General features: G+C 48.1%; 7 protein-coding genes across 7 annotated transcripts; 3 read left to right on the top strand and 4 right to left on the bottom strand.

Annotated features, from left to right (window-relative positions):
* Positions 1-194: 194 nt before the first annotated feature.
* Positions 195-1,993, bottom strand: BKA55DRAFT_688608 (major facilitator superfamily domain-containing protein; the record flags this gene model as incomplete). The annotated part of the gene is made up of 2 exons (XM_046199238.1): positions 195-1,666; positions 1,717-1,993. 2 exons carry the CDS (start codon positions 1,991-1,993, stop codon positions 195-197), a joined length of 1,749 nt encoding a protein of 582 aa, XP_046051170.1.
* Positions 1,994-3,996: 2,003 nt separating this feature from the next.
* Positions 3,997-4,551, bottom strand: BKA55DRAFT_688607 (transcriptional Coactivator p15-domain-containing protein; the record flags this gene model as incomplete). Its single annotated transcript, XM_046199237.1, has 3 exons — positions 3,997-4,203; positions 4,256-4,360; positions 4,417-4,551. The coding sequence occupies 3 exons, from the start codon at positions 4,549-4,551 to the stop codon at positions 3,997-3,999; spliced, it is 447 nt and encodes a 148-aa protein (XP_046051169.1).
* Positions 4,552-5,395: 844 nt separating this feature from the next.
* On the top strand, positions 5,396-9,254 carry BKA55DRAFT_564501 (PXA domain-containing protein). The gene has a single exon (XM_046192498.1). It carries the CDS (start codon positions 5,702-5,704, stop codon positions 8,972-8,974), a length of 3,273 nt encoding a protein of 1,090 aa, XP_046051168.1. The 5' UTR covers positions 5,396-5,701; the 3' UTR covers positions 8,975-9,254.
* A 1,142-nt stretch (positions 9,255-10,396) lies between these two features.
* BKA55DRAFT_321354 (Up-regulated during septation-domain-containing protein) lies at positions 10,397-12,671 on the bottom strand. The gene is made up of 2 exons (XM_046185685.1): positions 12,300-12,671; positions 10,397-12,246 (listed from the first exon to the last, which is right to left on the bottom strand). Exons 1-2 carry the CDS (start codon positions 12,622-12,624, stop codon positions 10,601-10,603), a joined length of 1,971 nt encoding a protein of 656 aa, XP_046051167.1. The 5' UTR covers positions 12,625-12,671; the 3' UTR covers positions 10,397-10,600.
* A 5,801-nt stretch (positions 12,672-18,472) lies between these two features.
* On the top strand, positions 18,473-20,492 carry BKA55DRAFT_688604 (peptidase family M1-domain-containing protein; the record flags this gene model as incomplete). The annotated part of the gene is made up of 5 exons (XM_046199236.1): positions 18,473-19,274; positions 19,328-19,463; positions 19,515-19,621; positions 19,670-20,064; positions 20,115-20,492. The coding sequence occupies 5 exons, from the start codon at positions 18,473-18,475 to the stop codon at positions 20,490-20,492; spliced, it is 1,818 nt and encodes a 605-aa protein (XP_046051166.1).
* Positions 20,493-20,529: 37 nt separating this feature from the next.
* Positions 20,530-21,304, bottom strand: BKA55DRAFT_320992 (uncharacterized protein). The gene is made up of 2 exons (XM_046185684.1): positions 20,833-21,304; positions 20,530-20,785 (listed from the first exon to the last, which is right to left on the bottom strand). The coding sequence occupies exons 1-2, from the start codon at positions 21,172-21,174 to the stop codon at positions 20,567-20,569; spliced, it is 561 nt and encodes a 186-aa protein (XP_046051165.1). The 5' UTR covers positions 21,175-21,304; the 3' UTR covers positions 20,530-20,566.
* Positions 21,305-21,344: 40 nt separating this feature from the next.
* Positions 21,345-21,828, top strand: BKA55DRAFT_688603 (CST complex subunit Ten1; the record flags this gene model as incomplete). The annotated part of the gene is made up of 2 exons (XM_046199235.1): positions 21,345-21,433; positions 21,534-21,828. The coding sequence occupies 2 exons, from the start codon at positions 21,345-21,347 to the stop codon at positions 21,826-21,828; spliced, it is 384 nt and encodes a 127-aa protein (XP_046051164.1).
* Positions 21,829-22,305: the final 477 nt, after the last annotated feature.

The following is a 22,305-nucleotide window of genomic DNA, read 5'->3' as shown; positions in this document are numbered from 1 at the left end:
TCTAAACAGGCAACTTTATGAATAGCACCAAATACAAACCACTGCCAAACCCCGTTGTAAATGACATCAGAAATGCAAGCCATACCCAAGACCACTCTTTGACTCCAGGTCGTTAGTATGCGTGTGTTGTAACTAGAAAGGTTATGCGGTGCCTAATACTCTTGCGGGACCGCAATTAAGTGAAAGTTGAGGGCTCAAAGTCGTGAAGCGCCTCTTGTCTCGATTGGGATGAGGCAAATGCCAATAAAAGCCGACAAGATAAGGACTGCAGACATGATAATAGGAGTGGTAGCACCATCACCAGGAACGGTAGCAGCAATGATGGGTGCCATAAGGCCAGTAATGCGGTTCAGGAAGCTGGCCACGCCGGTACCAGCACCGCGAACAGGAGCAGGGAAAATCTCAGGGGTGAAGGCGTACAGAACACCGTACATGATGTTTTGGGCGAAAGCCTCAACACAAGACATGAGAAGTTGGGCAGTTGATGTAGTGCCGTAGAAGACAAAGAGGAAAAGGAACACCGCGGAAAGGAGCGTGGAACTAGCAAGCGTTCCTCGACGACCGAGGAAGGGGGATGGGTGATCAACAAGGTATGCTGCGAGAAGAGAACCAGGAACACCCATGACAGAGGCGATGGCGTAGTTACGGTATGTGTCTGACGAGATGGTGTCTGTTTCGGATTGCATGTTATCTGACGCTTCGTTGTGCGCACGAGCAAAGTATTGAGGAAGGAAGGCATTGAAAAGGGGATACCCCATGCCAATTGTGGCCCAGCAGAACCAGATCAAAGAAGTTGCCATGCCGAGGGTCTTATTCTGGAATAGAGGTCGCAGACGCTCTCCAGAGAATGACTGGAGCTTCTCGCGGAGGAAACCCATGGTCGATGGAGCAGGAATCCTTTTCTCTGCAACATGGGCTAGATCCTCGCCATCCTCACAAGCAACCATGTCGAGGAGCTCCGAGGTAAGCCAAGTTTTGGTACCATTACGGTATGCCAGACCGTGAATGACAGCCACTGCCTCATGTTGACGACCCTTGTTGAGAAGGAACTTGGGTGACTCGAAGAGGTGGAAGACGAAGAATCGGACAACAAACATGGCGAAAGTGACAATGCCGATAGTGACAATGAAGTATCGCCAACCCTGTTCAACTGGCCAGTTGCCGATACAGTACCATGCAATCAGAGATGAGACAAGCTGTCCAAAGGGCCACCAGACGGACAGCAGAGTGAGCAGAGCGCTGGAAGCATCAGGGAGAAACTCCAGGAAGAGAGCACCATCAACAGGAAGGTTGCCGCCAACGCCGAAACCCAGGGCACCAAAGAAGAAGCAAACACTGCCCCAGCTTTGGGCATAAGCGGACATGATGCCGAAGACACTGGTTATAAGCAGAGTAGTGTTGAAGGCAATGCGGCGACCGAGGAAATCAGAGCCAATACCCCAGAAGAAACTACCAATCGATAGACCGACGAACAGGGCGCTGGTGGTGTATCGAACTGTCTTTTCATCCACACCAAATTCTCCTGATAGAGATGGGAGGCAGAGTGACACTCCCTGCATCCAAAGGTTGTCGGCGAACCATCCACATCCACAGAGAACGAATAGCTGCCAGTTGTAACTGCCCATGCCGATATCTCCGATTGCCTTGTTCATGAGCTTTGATTTGACTGAAACCTCGTTAGCTTATAATGCAGCAGTCTTTAAATGCTGCACTCACTCTCATATGTCGTCCATTGCCCTCGTCGCCCTTCTCTCATTTCTTTGCGTAGACCATCAACTGTATACTCAGCAGCATCACCTCCAAGCATGCCCTCGCGTTCTTCTTTCATCTCCAGATCATCCATCTCACCCTCTTCCCGCATTTCCCCATGGCCTGCGTCCTTCGCTTTAGCCGCTTGGCTGTAAAGATGAGCTTCCTCCAAAGGCACCAACACGCCGATGTAGTCATCCACCGACTCGACGTACCCGGAGCCGAGTCGCCATGAAATGCGCATTTCAGAGGCTGGTACTTTAAAAAAGATGATTATAACTTTAGTAACACAAACATCAAACAAAGATTAGATATTTTCAGATGCACGTGATTCTGCCGCTCACACACGAGAGACAATTTGGTTTTGAAAGATGAGATAAACCCGTGGTTTGATGACTGATAAAAAGAGCTTGAACGGGAAGTATTATAGTGGTTTGTTGTTGAGCTGCGTCACTAAACGGAAGAGCCGATCGTGCGTTCCGATAGTCTTGTTGGGAGCCGCAAGAAAGCTGTAAAAGAAACTGCGCGTAGAATGAATAGGACAAAGAGTGACGAGAGTATGAGTACTGTAAGAATCAACAAAAGAAAACAAGGGACTCAATTGTACAGTTGATGAGAGGGTGAAACAAGGCACAGTCTTGGAGATGAGAGGACAAGTCAGAAGTCAAGGTGGATAGAACCAGTAATAATATGGTAGCCCAAAATAGGAGGCCGTAGGTCCAATTTTTGCTGGGTCCAGGGGCTTGAGAGGCGCCAAAGCCGGGCATCCATCAGCATCATGGCCCATCCATCTCCCGTTCTATGGGGGCTTGGCATTTTAGGCCTGTTACCGCTTATGATCTTGTATATCGATGGTTATGTTCCTGACAATAAGGCATTCCCAGAAAACATGGCATTGGGCCCTTTGCTAGGATAACTCTTCGTGAAGCAGCAACTTAGTACGTCTCTCTGGGTTCTTTAGCTCCTGATAAGAGCTGCCATGCAAGTGAACGCTCACAGAGACCAATAGTGATAGTCTGAGTAGAGTGGCTGGCTACTAGATCACCATTGCCAGGCCGCAGCCGACATTGCCATGTCCCAAAGTTGCTGATCAACTTCATGATGTTCAGTCGAAGCGCTGAGTGAGCGGGGCGCAGTCATTTTCAAAATCGAGTTCAACAAGCCTGATACTTTCTCCTAATCACAGCAGTGGAATTGTTCCAGACTTTTGACCTTCAATTGGAATGAGAGCTTTGATAGGTGAATGTTTGCTGCTAAACTTTGGATTGTAAGTTCTGATCGAGGCCAAGCTAGCTTGTCGGGAATAAGGCTTGCGCGTCGACCCGCCCCTTTCAAGATTTGAAACCAAGATGAGCATGGGGTTTGTGCGGCATTGTTCTACCGTGCACATAAGAATTATCATCTCAAGAAACCATCCGCATATTGACCCTATTTACCAGCCGTATTCGGGTCTTGTTGGGCTTTAATTCTATCCTCGATCGCGTCGAAGTTCTAGAAGCAGCTCTCATTCATTAGCCTCGGATGTCCTCCCGACAGTGCCCCCTGTAATGGAATGATAATAGAGATCTCCTTATCTCAGAATGACAAAGCCAAAGGGGTACAACTTGGAATAGGACAATAGTTGCTTAAGCTGCGCCATCCCATATCATTGCGATAGTTCAACGCCTGAGCGATAAACCGGTGTGGCGCACATTCCCATTTAACAAATAAGATGTTCCCAGTAAGTTATTTATCGAACCTTTGCTTGTTGATTCCCTGAGCCATGTTTCATATCGCCAATACCCTTGTTGCAGATAAATCCCCCTACGAACCCATGGCTTGGCCTTCAAAATAAGGCCTCTTACCATCAATGCAATTCTTGGTTTAATATATTCCAAGAGAGTCTATCTGCTGCATTCCGGGGGTCCAAACCTTTGGCTATGCTATATATGATAACTTGAATTAACTTATTTACATAATATTTTTCGTAAAAGATCTGATATGGCTACACTGTTGGGTCCATCCTGGATTAAGGTTTATGTCAGAGACGATAAGTTGATTATATTGTTATCACTTTCTGAAATCTATCATTCTGACATAGAGCCAGTAGGTGATCCCATTCACAAATCACATTTTGGGTCCCAAGCGCGTGACACCCGTGACTCCAAAAACTCCATGCGTGGTATACATAGTGCTAACACAAACCCAGCTCATGGGCGAAAAGATGTTCGAAAGAAAATTAGAGAAGAACAAATCAGAAACATCGCTCTAGTCCTCTTCCTCGCTGGTGGTCTCAATGTTCGCCTTCGGTGACTTCTTTCGCTCTTTCTTAGCCTTGGCAGCTGGAATCAAAGCAGTATCAGGCTCGTCTGCAACGTCGCCCTCAACGACGAGACCCTTGGCGCGAAGAGCAGCATTGATCTGTGGAACAGCCTTCAGAAAGGCATTGTACTGCTCGATGGAAAGCGAAATACCCTATTTGACTAGTCAGTGAGACGTTCAAGAGAAATGAAGCTTTCGCAAGTACCTTCTTGCCAGGTAAGGTCTTGCCATCCTTGTCGTAATACTCTCGAATATTGACAAAGGTTTTCTTGCTGAAGTCTGATACACCAACACGGCGCTTGTTTGAGAGCTGGACACGTCATGTTAGCGCCCAAGCCCAACGATAGATTCTTCGAAGTCGCGCACCTCCCAGTATGGATTTCCATCATCATCTTTGCCATCCGCCTCAAGTGATGTTCCACTCTTGACTCTTTTGGAAACAGTCTCTGGCTCACTATCAGAATCGGCAGCGCGCTTTTTGGTAGCAAATGTACGGGCCATTATGAGAATCGTGAAACCCTCTTTCAAGAGCTAGACGGAATGCTCAGACCTTCGAATGCTAGTTTGTTGAAAGGTGATTTGAGATGTCTTGTCGAGATGACTTTTGACTTGAAAGTTGGCCTCGAATCAGATTGGCCTCTCAGGAGACGCGATTGGAAGCTACGCGCGCATGATTGATGTGACACCAATGCACGTGCTACCTTAAAATTGGATCCACCTAGAAACCAAAACCAAGTTATTGTATGATGCAGCCAATGAATGTGAGTCGAATGTGAACCTATCTACCAGAAACTCAACTGCTAAAATTTATGAATTTCTCATTCCAGCTCGATATATACCTTGGATATTGGCGTTTAGGTTCCGGACTATGCTCTCGTGTCACCTCAAATAGGTATTCACTTGAATATTCACCATCTTACATCAAGTAAATTAAAGATCGACCGATCACGTCAAGGCGGCCTAGGGTACATAAACCTGGCAAGGTTAATCAAACGAAACAAGACATCACACAACAAAGATTGGACGCCGTAACTCTACAGTGGGGTTAAATCAGGGGCAGCATTAGACTTTGTTGCCGTTTTTAGTGCACGATGGCAGTTGAAGCCCACTATTTTGTGACACGGACAGCACCAGCATGAACTTGATACCTCGATTTTGGGTGATAGAAATATTCGAACAGAGTTAGGATGAAATCAGCATGCCCTCTCACGAGCTATTTTATCAAGCTTTCTCTTCAGTACTTGGTTGCAGCCCTACCCTGGGGTTTAGGGGCCATGACCCTGAAGTTTTGAAGACAAGCAATTCCAATGCTCGGCAATTTGAGGCTAAAAACGCCCACCTGGCACCTTAGACACGCGACACCAGCTATTACACTGTACCTGCTGCAATTCGGCCACATCCATTACCCCCAGCGTTCCAGACAAATTTCAAACCTCGCACGATTTCTTCATTTCATTCCCTACTTTATCTAGTCTACTGTTTTCTCCTTTTGCTCTCGGTTTCACTTTTCTTCTCGTTCCTCACTCTACTCTCTATTTCAACTGGCTATGCTTACGCGAGTTGCCTTCGGTTCCAGTGTCTTCGTTCGTTAGGGAGAGCTACAACATTTGGGTTGTGTACCGAAACAATCCTAGACAACCTTCCATTCCCCATGAGTCCAACCGCATTCCCCAACCAGAATGCGCCTCAGCCAGGCGCTTCCCTTACGAACCCGCCAAAGCCGAAGGCTATAGCACTCAATGGCTCTCCATTGCCTACACTTTCACAGACACAAGACGACGACAAGCCGCTGTTAATAGACAAGCCATCGGATGCAAATGATCTTGCTAACAAGATGACTACAACAAACGACGCAATGACCTCTCACAGCCCCATTACGAATACTACGAAAACCGAAACGATTAATACAAGAACTGCAACTGAAGATGGTACTCCAATTGCAAAAGTCATCCACTTTTTTGCTACAGCGACTCCAGAGTCACTCGCCGGCGTCGCAGTTGGTTTCGCTGCCTTCACATACTTCACTATGGGACGTTTGGGTCTCGTTCTAATCGGCGCTTTTGGCGGAGTAGCCGGATTCATCTCGTGGGAAGCGCGCAACCCAGAGCTCGCTAAAGCTGTGCGAGGAGAGCGAGGGATCGACGTTGTAGATCGTCTTCTAGAGGTCAAGAACAACCGGGCAGGAGAGAAACGCGAAGACAGCAGCGATGATGAGGAGCCTGCTTTGAAGAACTTTGACGAGTTCCGGCCAGAGACTCGTGAAGCCCTTGGGGGTCTTGTCGATGCTGTTGTTAGGGACTATGTTAAGTGGTGGTACAATCCGATTGTTCCGACTGATCACTCATTTCCTTTGGCATGTCGCAAGACGCTCACATCTTACCTTCTCTCTGTTTCTAGCCACCTCAGCCGGAAGCGACCTGCTGATGCATTTCTCGATCTTCTTACTAACTCGTCCTCCATCATCATCGTGTTCATGTCCGAGCTCGCATCCGCCTTTTCCGAACTTCCTCCAGATAGCAGTACGACTGCTGCTGACGCCGTTTACAACTATCTGGCATCCAACCCCGACTGCCATTTAGCCAATCTTTTGAATCAACGTCAGCAAGCGTCAAAATTCAAAATGGTGGCTGAGGACCTTCTTGGTTTTCTGGACCGAAACTCGTATAACTGCGACCCTGCCAGGGTTTTCTTACGTGAGATCCTCGCGAACTCGGTTCTTGAAAAGACACTACATACCTGCAGTCAAGCCGATTGGATTAACGGGTGGATCGTATACTTGTTAGAAGCTGGTGAACCAAACCTAAATCAGGCTATCGATGTTGGCATGCAGCGAGCCCCAGAGTCGAGCATAGCGGCGACTAACGTCTTTGCTGATTTGGATGGAAATGTCGGAAACGTTGGGATCGCCAAGCCAGGGCGAAGTTCTTTGGAGACAGAAAGGGCTCGACGCAAGGAGCCCCTTGGACACAAGAAGAAGCTGAGCAAGGCGGAGGAAGAGATGGATGAAGCCATGCAAGAGATGAAACGCATGAACGAAATGATTGCTGAAGAAGAAGCACGCCGGAAACGCGCTTCGGTAGTTTCTTTTCATGATTCAGCAATGGATCTAAACAATACTGAAAAGAAATTGTCTGGCGCGCCAGATCTTTCAGCAGCTACGAAACACGATATGCCCCTACCATCAGCGACATCAACAGAAGGGTTCTCATCAAAGAGTGACATAGTCCAAACTCCTATCACACCTCGATCGCCAATGGATTCCTCCAGCCCCGAGTCGTCCCCTCGTCGATCCGACGGCACTCGCTTCACCAGCTTCGATCAAATCGTACCACCAGGACAAGTCGCAGATGAAGGAGAAGAGGATGCCCCTAAGAAAGCTCCACTAACCCTTCACAATGCTACAATAACTGTTCATGATGATACCCCTGGCGAACCAAACCGAATTCGCAGCAAACCTAACTGGGACTACTGGGTGCAGGTTGAGCCGTCGGCTACTGCGTATCCTGGGTGGATGATAGTACGAAGATATGCTGATTTTGAAACCTTGCATGAAATCCTCAGACGGATTGCCAACATATCTGGTGCAACTGCTTTCACCGAACTTCATAAAGACTTGCCTGATTGGAAGCTTCACACTCGCGAATCTCTGCGCGGTGAATTGGAGAGGTACCTTCGAGATGCTTGTTGGTACCAGAGCTTGGCTGAAAGCGAGGGCATGAAGCGATTCCTCGAAAAGTCAAAGGGACATACCCACAGCGAATCCAAAGCAGGCTTTGGTTGGGAAACTATGGGCAAGGGGATGTTGGACGCACTGACATCAGGTCCTAAGGGTGCTATGGAGGGTGGCAAGAGTCTTGTGGGTGGTGTTACTGGAGTTTTTGGCAGCACATTTTCTGGTCTCAGCAGGAAATCTACCCAGTCAGTAGATTTGACGGCTAACTCTAGCCGACTTTCGATCTCGACACCTCCCAGCCAGCTTAGCGGTGTACGATCTCCCGTTCGCTCTGCGAGAGACAGCATGGACAGCCAGCGCTCGTCTATTGTATCATTGCAGCCAGGGAAAATGCCTCCCATGGAGCGTCGTCCTAGTTATCAGTCACAAAGCGAGTCGGATGCGGACATTCGCACGAGCCGTTCGGAATGTAAAGAATCTGCTTCAGCGTCGGCGAGTGCTCTTCCTAGTCGGGAGCATAGCCGTGCACCTAGCCTTGCTCAGCTGCGATCCCCATCAGCTGCCAGCCTCGACTTCACTAAACTTCCGCCCCCGCCGGATCAGATTGCGGACGACTATGGTTCGCCTGAAGGCAATGTTGATATGCAGAGCGGAAAGGGACAGCAAGACCGCAAAGGCTCTCAGCAAATCCCAACGCCTCCCCCTTCGGTGACTGACAGCAAGAGGGCATCTTTGAAGCCTGGTAAACAGTATACCCCTCTGTCAGAGCCCGAGACTCGTGTTGCGGTTGAGCTTCTGTTCGCTGTCATCAACGAGATGTACACTCTGTCATCAGCGTGGAATATCCGACGTACTCTTTTAACGGCTGCAAAATCCTTTCTCTTGCGACCCGGCAACCCGTCTCTCTTGACTGTGCAGTCACTGATTCAGAAATCGGTCATTGACGCCAATACATCGGATTCAGGCATTGCGGAACAGCTTCGCAAGATACGAGAAAACATGATGCCAACGGAGCAGGAGCTTGCGGGCTGGCCAGCTGAACTTACAGCCGATGAGAAGGAGAAGCTCCGCGTCAAAGCCCGCCGACTGCTTATTCAGAGTGGCCTTCCAGCCGCTCTGATGGGTGTCATGGGCCAGGCGGCGACAGGCGAAGCACTCGGCCGAGTCTTTGACTGTCTACAAATTGAAGAAGTGGCAAGGGGACTTCTCTTTGGCCTGATCTTACAGGTTGTTCGAATTGTGACGCACTAGAGAATCGGTGCGAGTAATATTTAATGTGATGGGAAGCATGAATGGTGTTTGGTGCATTCGAGGGCTGGCTCATCTCACGAAGTGCACGGTGGATTGTACGAATTTTGAAGAGACAACAACTGGCAACGGAATGGAGCAAAGGGACTGACGGTTATTACTCTTCGTTATTGCACAAGGGGCGAGCATCTTGTAATGATAGATACGCAGACGAGAAGACCTAGATGGTCTCAGTCGTTATTAATATGGAACACCTATAAACAAGTTCGACTGACTTGAACCGAGCGTCATCGCGTCCAAACGCCAAGAGACTGCAACATGCGTTTCAGTCAAGCCCCCATTTCACCGTCGTTGAAGCATCCGCGAAGAAAACTCAAAAAGAGTCACTCCACGGATAATTCGACCTCCGTGTAATCACAACATCGAGAGTGTCCACATTATGAGCTTTACATAGTAAAGCCCTTGTTTCCGAACAGTGCAGATCGTCTTCCGATGAGGGTCCTTCACTAATTTCCGACTGGGCCTCTCCACTGCGTGCTTAAAGGGGGAGATGTTCGGCATATCGCAGATAAACCAGAGGCGAGATAAATCATATCGTACGATAATTGTCGATGATTGACCGTTCACTTGGTTTGCACGTGGAGAAGAAAAGGAAGACCCGCAGGGAAGTCAGGGTTGGGATGAACGGCATACAGGGGAGTACGGATGACAAGAACAGGAATAGAAGCATAAACGGTATGTTTGGCGGTAGCAGCAAGCTGGATCACGAGAGTATGCGAAGTGCCACATCTACTAATGTGGCCTTGAGTATCGGTTCTGCTATAGGCCATTATACGTCTTCTCAATTAATATCTCAGCCAGCTTCTAACATGAGTTAGATTCGAGGAAACTTGTTGCTTTTGCAGGATGCATAGTTTGTTTGGCTTTCAGTCTGTCACATTTGGCCTGCACTACTATCACATATCATCTTGTTATAGCCGACGATCCTGCAGGCTCAATTTCTTAAACCTAAAGTTGCTTGGCAATGAAAGGTGTATGCATAGTACGTACCATATCTCCTTGCCATCTTGGTACGGACAACCCCCAAAGGTTGCATAATACCCTTGTCTATGCCCACATCTCCCGTTATATCGCAAACCCACAAAGAATAGCTTCGATACTACATGCCTCTTTGATCACATCACGGGCTTCTTCCGTCCTGACTTTAAAGAGGAGAAGATAGGGAGTTACGTTGGAAGTGGCTTGGCAGAAAACATGCCAAGATTATATCATTATGAAGGGAAGGCACTAAGCTTAGTACTATGGTAGGGTGGTATATGCAACAAACTAGCAGTGCGTGCATTGATACAATATGAAGAAGTGAACGCAGTTCAAAGAAAGAGAATACAGTGAAAAGTGACAAAAGCCTCCAGCTTGCGCCCTATGATGGTACATGATAAAACAATGAATGCATAATATGCTGTTGCAGCCGTGAAATGTCATGAGTAGACGTAGCGCAAATATGCAAATAGATGTAGAAAATGCCGTAGGGGTATCAAAGGATTGTAAATGGTTTGGCCGTGAATCGTTGAATTGCGATACAGTTTTGGCAGGACTATTGTGGTAAATATCAGGATATGTGGAAAGTGATCAAGGTCGATAGACAACATTCGTCAGTAGAGGAAGGTCATCTTCCGTCTGGTCGTTTTGTTTAGTGACAGATGAGGTTGGTGGAGATGCAAGAGGAGAAATGGCTCGGCATTCAGAGAAGTCCCGTTTCTTCATCGTGTGGGCTTCTCCAGAAAGCCCGTTGAGTAGCTCGTGGCTTCTCTGACGGTTGAGCTCAATGCGTTTCGTTTCGATCAAATTGTTGGGAGGAACGGGCTCGTATACTGGCTGTTTGCCCATCTTGGTAATTTCATCCTCAACATCGGCTAACAGAGCGTAAACGTCGTCACCAGCATAGATGCGAATGCTCTCTACATCAGAGCGATTGAGAGATCCGGTGCTGTTCACTCGTTCAGCGCTTTCTTTCGTGGCCTCCTCCTCGATCACAGGCTGTTCCAGGATGGTGCTGGGAACTTGAGCCACAACACGTTGAGGAGAAGGTGAACTGGCAGTACGAGGTGAGATAGAGGTCTCTTTCGAAGGGCTCCGAGGTGGGGTTGAGATATTGCCAATGCCAGATGAGGATGGGCCACTCACTACAGGCTCACGTATCATGTTTGGTCCGCCAAGAGGGAGACAAGCAGCTGCAGCAACGTGTTCAAGCAACTTCTGGCGAACACGAGTGCGTCTGTTTTCAGCTTGCTCCAGCTTGTTCACCCAGTCGTCAATGGAGGCATCCAGCTCGGTAAGTGCCTCTTCCTGCTTCAGCATAGACTCGTTGCTGAATTTGGCCACGCGAGGCGAGCGCAGGTACTGGCAAATGCGGGAGTGGAGATTTTTGCGACCCGAACGAAGGGCAGTGTAAGTGCGGCGAAGGTACTCGGTCTTCTCGTCCAAATGGCGGAGTTCCTTTGAGAGCGCCTCAACGTCTTCCGCCCTCAGGACCTCGAAGCGCCCGACCTGTTCGTGGGCTTGCTTCTGGAGCAACGCAAGTTCTGGCATTTCAAGCTTCTCTAAAGCCTCCGTATGCTTCACACCAACTGGCAGCTTCTCAAAGGCCTTCTGCTCTGAAGTAAGCCTGCTCTTCGATTCTGTCCTCTGGATGATCGATCCGTTGTTGGTGCGCTGATCACGCCTCTTTCTAGGACGACCTCTGTCCATCACTGAGGATTCTGAACCACCCCTTCGATGTCCTGCTCGAATCGGATCAACGGGAGGGGTATAACGACCATCAGAAAGCTGAGGGGATTCAGCTTGAGGCTCCATAAGTGGTGCAGACACTGGGATGGGAGTTGTTGAGCCTGTCGATGCGGACTTTGGTGTTGTAAGATCGGGCATAGAAGAGTTCGGTGTGAAAGAGGTGCAACTCTGGGGAGATGAGTCGCAAGCGCGACCCCGTCGGAGAGGCTCGTTCTTTGCAGGAAAACAATTCAAAGACTGCTGGCGACGGAGTAAAGGCGACTGTCCTCCACGTCTAGGGATGACCAAAGGGGCCAGGTGCCTCGGTGAAGTTGGAGTTGCACCTCTGGAATCCGCCTCGATCTCACCCTTCTTCGAAGCCTGAGGATCAGGGCCCTCGTCATCGCTCGATGCAAAAAGGAAGGTATCGGTAAGATGGTAGTTTCTGGAGGAATTGCCAGGTGCGCTTATGGAGCGCTCGTGGAAAGGTGGGCGACCAGGAATTGTTGCTATAAGGTTGTTAGTATAGAAACCGGCAATCTATTCCAAGCGCGTGACTTACGAGAGTCCATTGAAAGCTCTTGAACTGTTGTCATAGGTCCAACTTCAGGCACACTGATTTTGCGTCGTCGAGCCAGGCTGTGTTGATTCAACCGCTTCTTTAAGCCATTGAGTGTTGTCTGCTGGTTGTCTGTCTTATCACTTGCTGCAATTGAAGGTCCCATGGTTGCCTTATCCGGGTCTACTGCTTTGCTGCTATTGAGAATTGGCAGTTTCCTCTCCTTTGGAAAAAGTTGGTACTTCTTCGACGGATCAGGTTGTTGCATTCTCCAAGTGAATGGCTTCTCCTGTGGAGGTAATGGTGACAACTTCTGAAAAGAAAGCATAGGTAAGCTCGGGTTAAATAAGAAGATAGTGAAACACAAAGAGAACGTTCATACCGAGTCGTTGGGTGACTGCGACGCTTGCTTGGTTATATAGGTGGTGTCGATATCGACGAGGCACTTAGCAATATGAGCCATTGTGTCGAAACAATGCTACCAGATCGGACTGCCACAATGGGAAGTAGGAGGGTGTCAGAGATTAATTGCCACGGCGAGATGACACTACCGTCGAAATGAGAGCAATAAGGTATAGCATGAAGTACAACGAATACTGGTCCGGTTTAAGTGTTTCGGATTCCTTGGGACAGATGGTATATAACAGTTCTAGCTGTGGAAGGGATCCCAGACATTGCTTCTGCGCCAAGCTGTGAGCTCTCCGGCTAGCTTTCTTCGTTTGTGGTTGGAGAGCAGCCTCAATCAACCCCTTGTTCTGGACAATCCATGATGGGATATCAGGCCCTGGGCCTGAATCCTGGTCAGAACTCGTGGCCCCGCCTGAAGGATATGGTGTCACGCCCCCAGAGACTAGAGACATCCAGAATAGTTGATATCAGCATGGGATAGGAGCACAAAGAGGTCTGGGGCACACGGGACCAGGAGCAAAGGTGAAGTTGACGAGCAGACGAAGGCCATGGTTCATGACGGATGGTCCATGCTCCCCGCAAGGCACAGGACGGTCCAAACTTTGTCAACCAGGATCGGGGTGGGATCGCAAAGAGGAATAGATCAACAGGGCCTGTCAGAAACTTGAAGTTGTTTTTGTGGCTGCTAACGGTTTTTACTCGACGCCTCGTTCGGCGGTTTTGCTCTTAGTTTGCCATCCATCACTCCCTGGACTCCCTAGAACTCCTTAGTCAACCCATGTCTCGTGCTGCCCCTGGACCCAACCTCGGCTACGACGTTAGCGGAACCGGGACAAGGGTGTCACCTCCACCATGACGGACAGAGATCAGACCCTAGACTTGCTGTGACTAGTTGAGCCGGAGAGTCTTGGCACGCAGCTCCCAAAGCAAAGGCGGAAACTTCCCATCAATCATCGTCCACGAAGAAATGAAAAACTGTGGCTCGTGTGATTCTTTATCATCGTGATGGGGTTAAGAATAACAAATTCGACAAGCGAGAGGTAAAGAAAAGGAGGGACTTTTTTTTTTTTGATGAATTCATCTTGTCATAAGGGAAAATTGAAAGCTCAATGCATCATGTCCTTCCAAGTTGGGTAGTGGCTTTCTACAAACAGAGGCACTCCCCGTGGAAAGCGTGTTTCAGTTTCCACGACGTATCAAATTTGGAAGGAGAGGTTAAAACGGAAGGCAGGCACGCCCCACGGGCTAGCGGTTCCATTGGGTTGCTTCGCCCGACATGCTCTATGGTTACAGCAGATGTCTCCCAGCAGGATAGAGCAGTTTCGAAAACCAATCTCGCATGAGCCAATAGCAACTATTACACGAGTAAGCTCAACCTGCACTGCAACTATATCATCAAGTTGCCCATCACAGTTGAAGGCTTCATTATTCATGTTCCCTTACGTGCGGTGCGGATAGTCGACTATCCGATGTAGATTATTAACGCGTCTCTGTATGATAGGATCCGAATACTACACTTAGAGTTTTCAGTTGTCTCGTGTCACATATTGCGAAGATGCCGCTGCATGCCGTCTTGTTTTCCTAGCTATCATTTTTACTAGTACCTATTGCAGGATATGTTGCCCCCACCATATTAAGATATTGATAGTCAAGGTTCCTTTGTTCGTCATATAAATGTAGTATAATAGGGATATCACACGAATATGACGACTTGACGAAGTGATAGTTTTGTTGCTGGATTACGCCGTTTTTTGCTTTTGTTCTCCCTCCAACGGCTGCAGGGATAGCAATGGTTGCTTTATCCCCGACAAAAGGCAACGTTGATCACTTAGACGCAAAACCCGGATGCAACGTCCACTAGAACTAGGGAGAACAGAGAATTCCCGCTTGATCTACAGAGAGTCGATCGACAATGCTCGTAGTATTTGAAAATAAAGACAATCCTACTGTGACTTCCGGCCAAGATGAAGACCCTTCGTCCCGTCCCCCAATACTGCATAGGTCGTTGGCAACAGCTCGAAACATGCTCACAAGTGTGGCATGTTTCCGGTGTTTCCTAAAGTTTCTTTACTGCATTGTACGTCATTAAATCTTACATAACTACCCTTTTTTTGTTCTTTGCTTTTCCCGCTTCGTTTCCTCTTTCCACTGTCCACCGGAGCTCTACATGCAACCCTGGCCGGAATATTTAAATAACCTTACCTATAGTATATTGTGAGCTCGTGTTGCCTCTTGAAACATAACCGTTTCCGGAGCTAGTCGTTCATTTCGTATCCGGTGCGGGTTGTTTTGTTCATCAGTAACCATACATCACGAATCTCCTACTGTCTTGGTTGTTCGGTGGCACAGCTATTGATCAAGTGACTAGACATTCATAATTTCCGATATGCATATCCCTTACTACTGTGTTATCGGGACGACCCTACAGAGGGCAATATTATCGTCCATATAGCTATACAATGACTTAATATGCCATCTCGAGGGACAGGTCCACTGCGCTGTAACATCTTGAAGCCGTTGCACCATCCCCTCACCATGAACCGTCTTTGATCTACCGCGCTGTGCCCTTTTCAATTCTCATAGCTGAGCTCGCTTATGGTGAGCTGCCAGAAAGCATGGGCCCCTTGTTCTGTCCCGTGCTTGCGGTCGGTCCGGGTTATCCACCCGGTCAAGGGTCAATTAGAACAAATCACCCTTGCCAATGGTTTTAGAAGGTCTCAGATCTAGGCACACATCCTCAACGCCGGTGTTTCCAATTGAACCACCCATGTTCATACAGGTGAAATTTTCCATCAAGGTGAGCGATCTTGAAGCAAAGTGATAGCTGTCTTGAGTCAACAGCAGCCAATATTGGTCTGTGTTCAGACCTGCAGCGTCAGGTTCAGCTGTTACTGGTTGAAGATCTTTTGCCTTACTCACTGATCATAACAGAAGCCTGTATCTTGCTTATACTCATTGAAAGTTCGTTCTTTGAAAGCAAGTGCGGGACGTGAATGAGACAAATTGGCATTGGTCCTTGTTGAAAATAGTACCAGCCAACCGGCAGTGTTCTTGTTCACCCGCCTGGGCGGCACAGTTATAATCTGAAGCAACAATATCGGTTTCTAGGCATTGGGTATTCCCGTCACATCTACCCTTCAGCTATCCCTGCGCAATAACACAAGATCCTGCATGTCTGATATGGTTCGCCAGTGATTCAAGCCAAGCCTTGAGGCAACCCAGACTCGCCCAGCCCCTCGACATGAAACAAGCTTCAACATGGCATCCATTTCAGGAACACATATCTGAACAATCGGGTAAGCTCAGGGTCGAATGACAGGGAGGATGACGTTCAGGGACCTGCATCAGTTGGTCCGGATCTTTTACTGCCCAAGTGCTCCCTTTGCCCAACCATTAATAAGCTGAATAAGACTTCCAGCTGTCTGGGTGACTTTGTGGCGCTTCACGTATGTGCCCAGGGTAGAACACGTGGAAATGGAAGTTAGGTGCAGCCCTACATGCCAACTTAGACATCGCGGATCATTGACCAGATTGTAGTTAGATGATATCTAGCACACAGATAGTCGGTTTCATTCTCCTGTCTAAGGCCTCGGTTACAGATACAATGGGCATTGACTTCATAGGTAACACCTACAAGGAATTTGCCGAGAGATAACATATGCAGCAACTCTGTGATGGGACACTGTTCTGAGTGATCCCAGGGAAATTAGATCTACCCTATGTTATGATCTTTTGGGTCTATATATCACAGCATTGAGACTGCAGTTGCAGGCAAACAAACATAGTAGATAGGCACAATGGACCTATCGGAACGATTCAGCCCGGTCAAGATGGAGAGCATGTTTCAAACAAGAATGAGGCCTCGTCGTTGGATGTTCTTGCGAAGATCTTCGTTGATCAATCAATCACTTGCACGTCTTCGACATATACGGAGGCTTGGCAGCGTGGCAACCCTACATCTGACTCTTCCTAAGACCGCTTCATGTAAAAGCCGGTTTCGTCAAGGTCAAGATGTTGAGTAGCAATGCCCGTGCTGACTCAACTCGATAGCACTCGCATGCTAAGACCAGGGTAGAAGCTACTAAACAGGGCTACCTAGGATAGCTTGCAAGAATCTAAGCCTCTACTGCTTCTGCACGTCCCCTGCATTAAATCAACAGCTGGGATCCCCCACCCGTCAACTCACACCGTTGCCACCGCAGACCCGGCCCAGGCTCGCTTGCGCTTTGGTGGTTTCGTGGGGTGATATTTGCTCCCTCACCATGACGCCTCCTGCAGCAGCGCCAAGTAGCCCGTCATGGTGTCCTACACGGAGGTATGTCCCCAGCCTTGTCCATGGACATGGGAAAGGTTCCGCTATTGTGAAGTGGCAACTTTGATTTAGTGAGCGAGGTTGAAGTCATAGCCTTGTTTGCGACAGAGGTTGGAGCAAGCTTCTCCAGAGACAAGATAATGGGTATTGTATGGTGAGGGCTTCAGTGCCCTCAGTGATCCCTTGTCCGAGGCAAGGATTATGAAGGACCCTCAGTTTTACTCCTACTGTAAAATACCGGGACATCGGAGAACCTGTCAAGTCTCGGAGATGACAATATCTGCCCAAATATTACATTCGATATCATGACAATTTGGCCGTTAGGATAGAAATATTCTCGAAAACCTAGCTCCCATCAACGGCTGATCTAGCCTGATTGGACCCTTGAGTCGAATTCGTTTTCCAGACCAGGAGATACGAATTGAAAATCCGAATCCGTAGCTCCCAGTAATGCAAAACACTAACGTTAGCCTTGCAGTCAGAGCAGTTGCTCGTTTTATGTGTCTCTTCTCTAAAACACTATGTATTTCAGAATGAGGGCATACAATGGTGAGAGCTTCAGACCTATCACCTTCTGGACAGACTTTGGCTGGTGCTCTATTTTCTTTGAGATATAATTAGAACGGATATCAGAGTTTCTCTTCCGGACGTTTTCTCTCGCCTCTGACTTCCATGATAACCCTGTTCAGGTGTGCCAAGCCTGTTACCGAGCCTAAGCTTCCTAGTCCCGTAGCCCGTTACTGGGGATAAATAGCGCTGGTTATAGTTGGTTATAGATATTTGTCGGCATCTTGGGCTGAGAATGGTAATCAATGACAGCACATGATAATGGCAGGAATGTCTTTGCAAAGACAGCCAGGGGCCTTTCTAAATTACAATCAGGAGCCGGACTCAATAGTCAGTCGTGAGAGACATTTCCGGCGGGAAAATTATGATTTCGATTCAGCATGACATTCCGTGTTTGCAGACAATGCCATGCCAATTTCCGATGGAAGCCATTTTCAATGATGGATTCCTTTAGACAAGAAGCGAAACTTACCTGAGGTCTACTGCACGTGACCAGACCTGAAGATAACTTTACCTGACACATAAACACGGCATCATTTGACCGAAACAAATGGAGCAATTTGTTTCAATGTGGCGTCGTAAATATATCTAGTTCACGTACAAAAGTCCCTCTGTGAGAAAGCCACTATCTTCATGTTTGATACGCCTTTTGGAAGGTGGCTGGCCTACTGCGCGGGTCATCTCACGTGATATTCTAGAAGAGGAATCTGAATGGAAACGGCTTGTTGTCATACCTCACTGAGCCCACTGGAATTGAGCTGTGTCATTGGCGATTCAACAAACCCTCATGTCGTGGTTTTCGTCACTCAAGAAACCTACCATTCTGCGGACTTGTCAAGTTAAAATCACTCAAAATCACAATCTAAGACGAACATTCGCAACAGTCAGTATGACGGCCAATCGTGATCCCAGCACTCTCTCCAACTATAGGGCCTGGCGAACTCGCCATACGACTGCTAACTTCAAGATCGACTTTGAGGAGAAGGCACTCAAAGGGTCGGTTGTTCTTCAGCTTGAGTCACAGACGGATAAAGAGAGCAACGAGATCATTCTTGACTCTCGGTATGTGGATATTTCTGCCATCCGTATCAACTCAACAGAGTCCAAGTGGGAACTGAAAGATTATAATGCACCCCTTGGTGCCCCTCTTCACATTTCTGTGCCAGGCGGAGTTGCAAAGGGTGAGCTGATTGATCTTGCCATTGACCTTAAGACAACGAGCAAATGCACTGCTCTGCAGTGGCTTACTCCTGCCCAGACCTCGAACAAGAAGCACCCGTATATGTTTTCTCAATGCCAGGCTATCAATGCCCGCTCTATATTTCCTTGTCAGGACACTCCTGACGTGAAATCAACCTTCACTTTCAAGCTCACTTCGTCTCTGCCAGTTGTTGCGAGTGGTGTTCCCGTGGGAGACCATAATGCCACGCCTGGCGAAGAGAAGCTCTATGAGTTTGAGCAAAAGGTCCCTATCCCTTCTTATCTCTTCGCCGTAGCTTCTGGCGATATTGTCACTGCTCCTATTGGCCCTCGAAGTATTGTCGCCACAGGTCCCAATGAGCTGGAAGAATGCAAGTGGGAGCTGGAGCGTGATATGGAGAAGTTCATGGAAGTGGCAGAGAAACTCGTTTTCCCCTACAAGTGGGGAGCTTATAACGTCTTGGTCTTACCCCCGAGCTTCCCATATGGAGGTAGGTTCTGCTCTTAGCTAGAGGCATTCAAACATTGACCCAGATCACTCTAGGCATGGAGAACCCCATCTACACGTTTGCTACGCCTACTATCATCAGTGGTGATCGTCAAAATGTGGACGTTATTGCCCATGAATTGAGCCATAGCTGGAGTGGTAACTTGGTTTCCAATGCCAGCTGGGAACATTTGTAAGTTCCAGATGACCAATCGCCTGAAGTGATGGTGCTAATGAGGTTCAGCTGGCTAAATGAGGGTTGGACGATGTACCTTGAGCGTCGTATTCAAGCAGCCATCCACGGTGATGCCGAGTTTGATTTCTCTTCCATTATCGGGTGGAAAGCTCTTGGTGCGTAACACTACATTACCAATGAAACTTTGGCTGACCATATCACAGAGGATGCGGTGGAACTCTTCGGCGAGGACCATGAATACACCAAGCTTATCATAAAGCACGAGGGTGTTGACCCCGAGGATGTCTATAGTACCGTTGCATACGAAAAGGGCTTTCACTTCCTCTACTACCTAGAGGGCGTTGTTGGTCGAGAGAACTTTGACAAGTTCATTCCTTTCTACTTCACCAAGTGGTCTGGCAAGTCTCTTGACTCCTTCGAGTTCAAGCAAACCTTCCTCGACTTTTTTAACAACCTTGGAGACGAGGAAATTTCCAAGAAGGTCGCCAAGATCAACTGGGAGGAGAAATTCTACACGCCCGGCCTACCCCCTAAGCCTGAATTCGACACTACATTGGCGAACCAGTGCTACGACCTCGCAGCTAAGTGGAAAGACTCCGTACGTTTAGCCGTCTCTGGTGTGCTATGTTTACGCTGACGTTTTATCAGAACTTCGCACCAAGCGTCAAAGATCTTGAGAACTTCACTGCGAACCAGAAACTTGTGTTCTTGGCTGAAGTACAGCAGTCCGGTGAGCTGAGCGCAGACCGAGCTCAGCTCATGGGCAAAATCTACAATTTTCTATCGTCTAAGAATGTCGAGATTTTGTCATCATACTATCAGATTGCTCTCAAAGCTCAGGATTCTGCCATCTACCAAGACACCGCCACCCTGCTTGGACGAGTTGGCCGAATGAAGTTTGTGCGCCCCTTGTTCCGCGCCCTCAACAAGGTGGACAGACAGCTGGCACTGCAAACATTCGAAAAGAACAAGGACTTTTACCATCCCATCTGTAAGGGTATGGTCGAGAAGGATCTGAGCCTTTAGATATGTGACTATCAGCAGACAGACGGAGAGGCAGTCCCCAGAAGTCCGCTGCCATTACAAAATAAAGAACATATTCAGTCCAGCCATTCCGATTTTGCCATGACTTCAGCCCATGTTTGACTCTCTTCACGAACAAACTTCATAGTGGAGTCGACATTTTCCGCCCCGAAGTTACCATACAAATGGGGAAAACCGCCCTCCCACCTGATGAAATCAGCAAATTGCCTGAATTCGAGTTTGATGACCCAAAGTGAGGATGATCTAGTAAAGAATAAGTCGGCGGTCTTAGGTACCTAAGCTGCATAAGTAAACTGTGACACCGTATACGTAAAACGCTCACTTGAGTGGATGTGCTTAGATGAACAAAGCCATCAGTCTGGTCGAGTTCCGATAGAGGGTGTTCCTTAGGAAAAGGGTCACCAGGCGGTGAAGGAACAATCTTGTAAATGTACCTTGGAGGTGATTCGGCAGACATTCTGGTTGTATTAACCAATACGTGACTGTATGAAGAAAAGAGATGTAGTCGGACCCCCACCAAATAGAGGCATTGGTGATATAGGGCACTTAGAGTTAGTGTGAATTCATACTGTATCACCCGCAACCCATACAACAATAGCCAAGACTCGGAAAATTTGCACTGTACACATAGTTTTCCATGGCCCATTGCACGTGAAGTTAACATCAAACGTAAACTGCATCTTCAACCTCCATTAACTCTCTTCACTACCCCATATCCTTTACGTCATTAATATATTCGAATTGTGAGGGATTTCTTCTGAAGCTGCAGCATAATCACACCTTTCGGGCCTCAAAATCCCCCGGCAAGGCCCCCAGTAGCCACGCGCAACGGGCATGTCGCGGGGCCCAGTTCCCTCTCAGCTTCACTTGCTGTCAAATCTCCCTGCTGTACCTATCGGTGACAAAGTCAGATTCCTCGGATGGTATGACCAGTGAAGATTATTTCCACTCTTTGCGTGCTTGCAATGTTGTGCTTGCTCACACATTCATTCACGGCACGTACTGTTGGCTAACACAAGATAGTGTCACTTCTTACTCAACCTCCTCAGCCTGTCTCTTCCTCAGTCATCTTTATCCAAGAGATAGCAATGTCACCGCTTTGGTGGATGTCAGCCTGCTTCTAGAATCCCTTACAGCTGAGCAAACACGTGTCGGCGAGTTTGTCAACGTGATAGGGTATATCACAGAGCAAAAGTTGACTCGTGATAAGAAACAACCATACCAAGAGTCGAAACAGGTGTGTGTGCAAGCCATAGCCCTCTGGTCAACTGGTCCCATGGACCTTCAGAAGTACGAAAAGCTTCTCGATCCCAAATGAGTTAGCTTAAGGCATGTAACGCGTGCAACCGACAGACTATGGGATTATCAGATCTAAGTTTGATTCATCTCTATTTCCCGTCAAAATGCGATGGACAGGTTTTGAAATGGCAACCTAAACCTGGGCACGATCGCAGAATCCATGGCAGCATACAACTTAAAATCCGATTGGAACACGAAGACTGCCGGGTCCCGAATTCGACAACTCCACCACTGTACTTTCGTGCAGCTCCAGCTTGACCTGCTGCATGCCTAAAACAAATGTAATTTGGGCAGTATTTGCAATCATATGGTTTCCGTTGGGTTGGAATCATGCCAGATGGCACCGCATCTGTGGACAGACATGGCAACCATCATGACACTTGCTTGATTTGGCTCAATTGGGTATCTCATCCTCCACATGTCTATCTTGGGCACCGGACAGCTTCTAATTCATGGCTATTTCCAGCCTGCAGCCCTTTGCTTCACCGCACTCTAA

Source organism: Fusarium redolens (genome assembly GCF_020744475.1).
Source record: "Fusarium redolens strain MPI-CAGE-AT-0023 chromosome Unknown BKA55scaffold_6, whole genome shotgun sequence".
NCBI classification, from domain to species: domain Eukaryota; kingdom Fungi; phylum Ascomycota; class Sordariomycetes; order Hypocreales; family Nectriaceae; genus Fusarium; species Fusarium redolens.
This window is presented reverse-complemented; position numbering and strand designations above follow the sequence as displayed.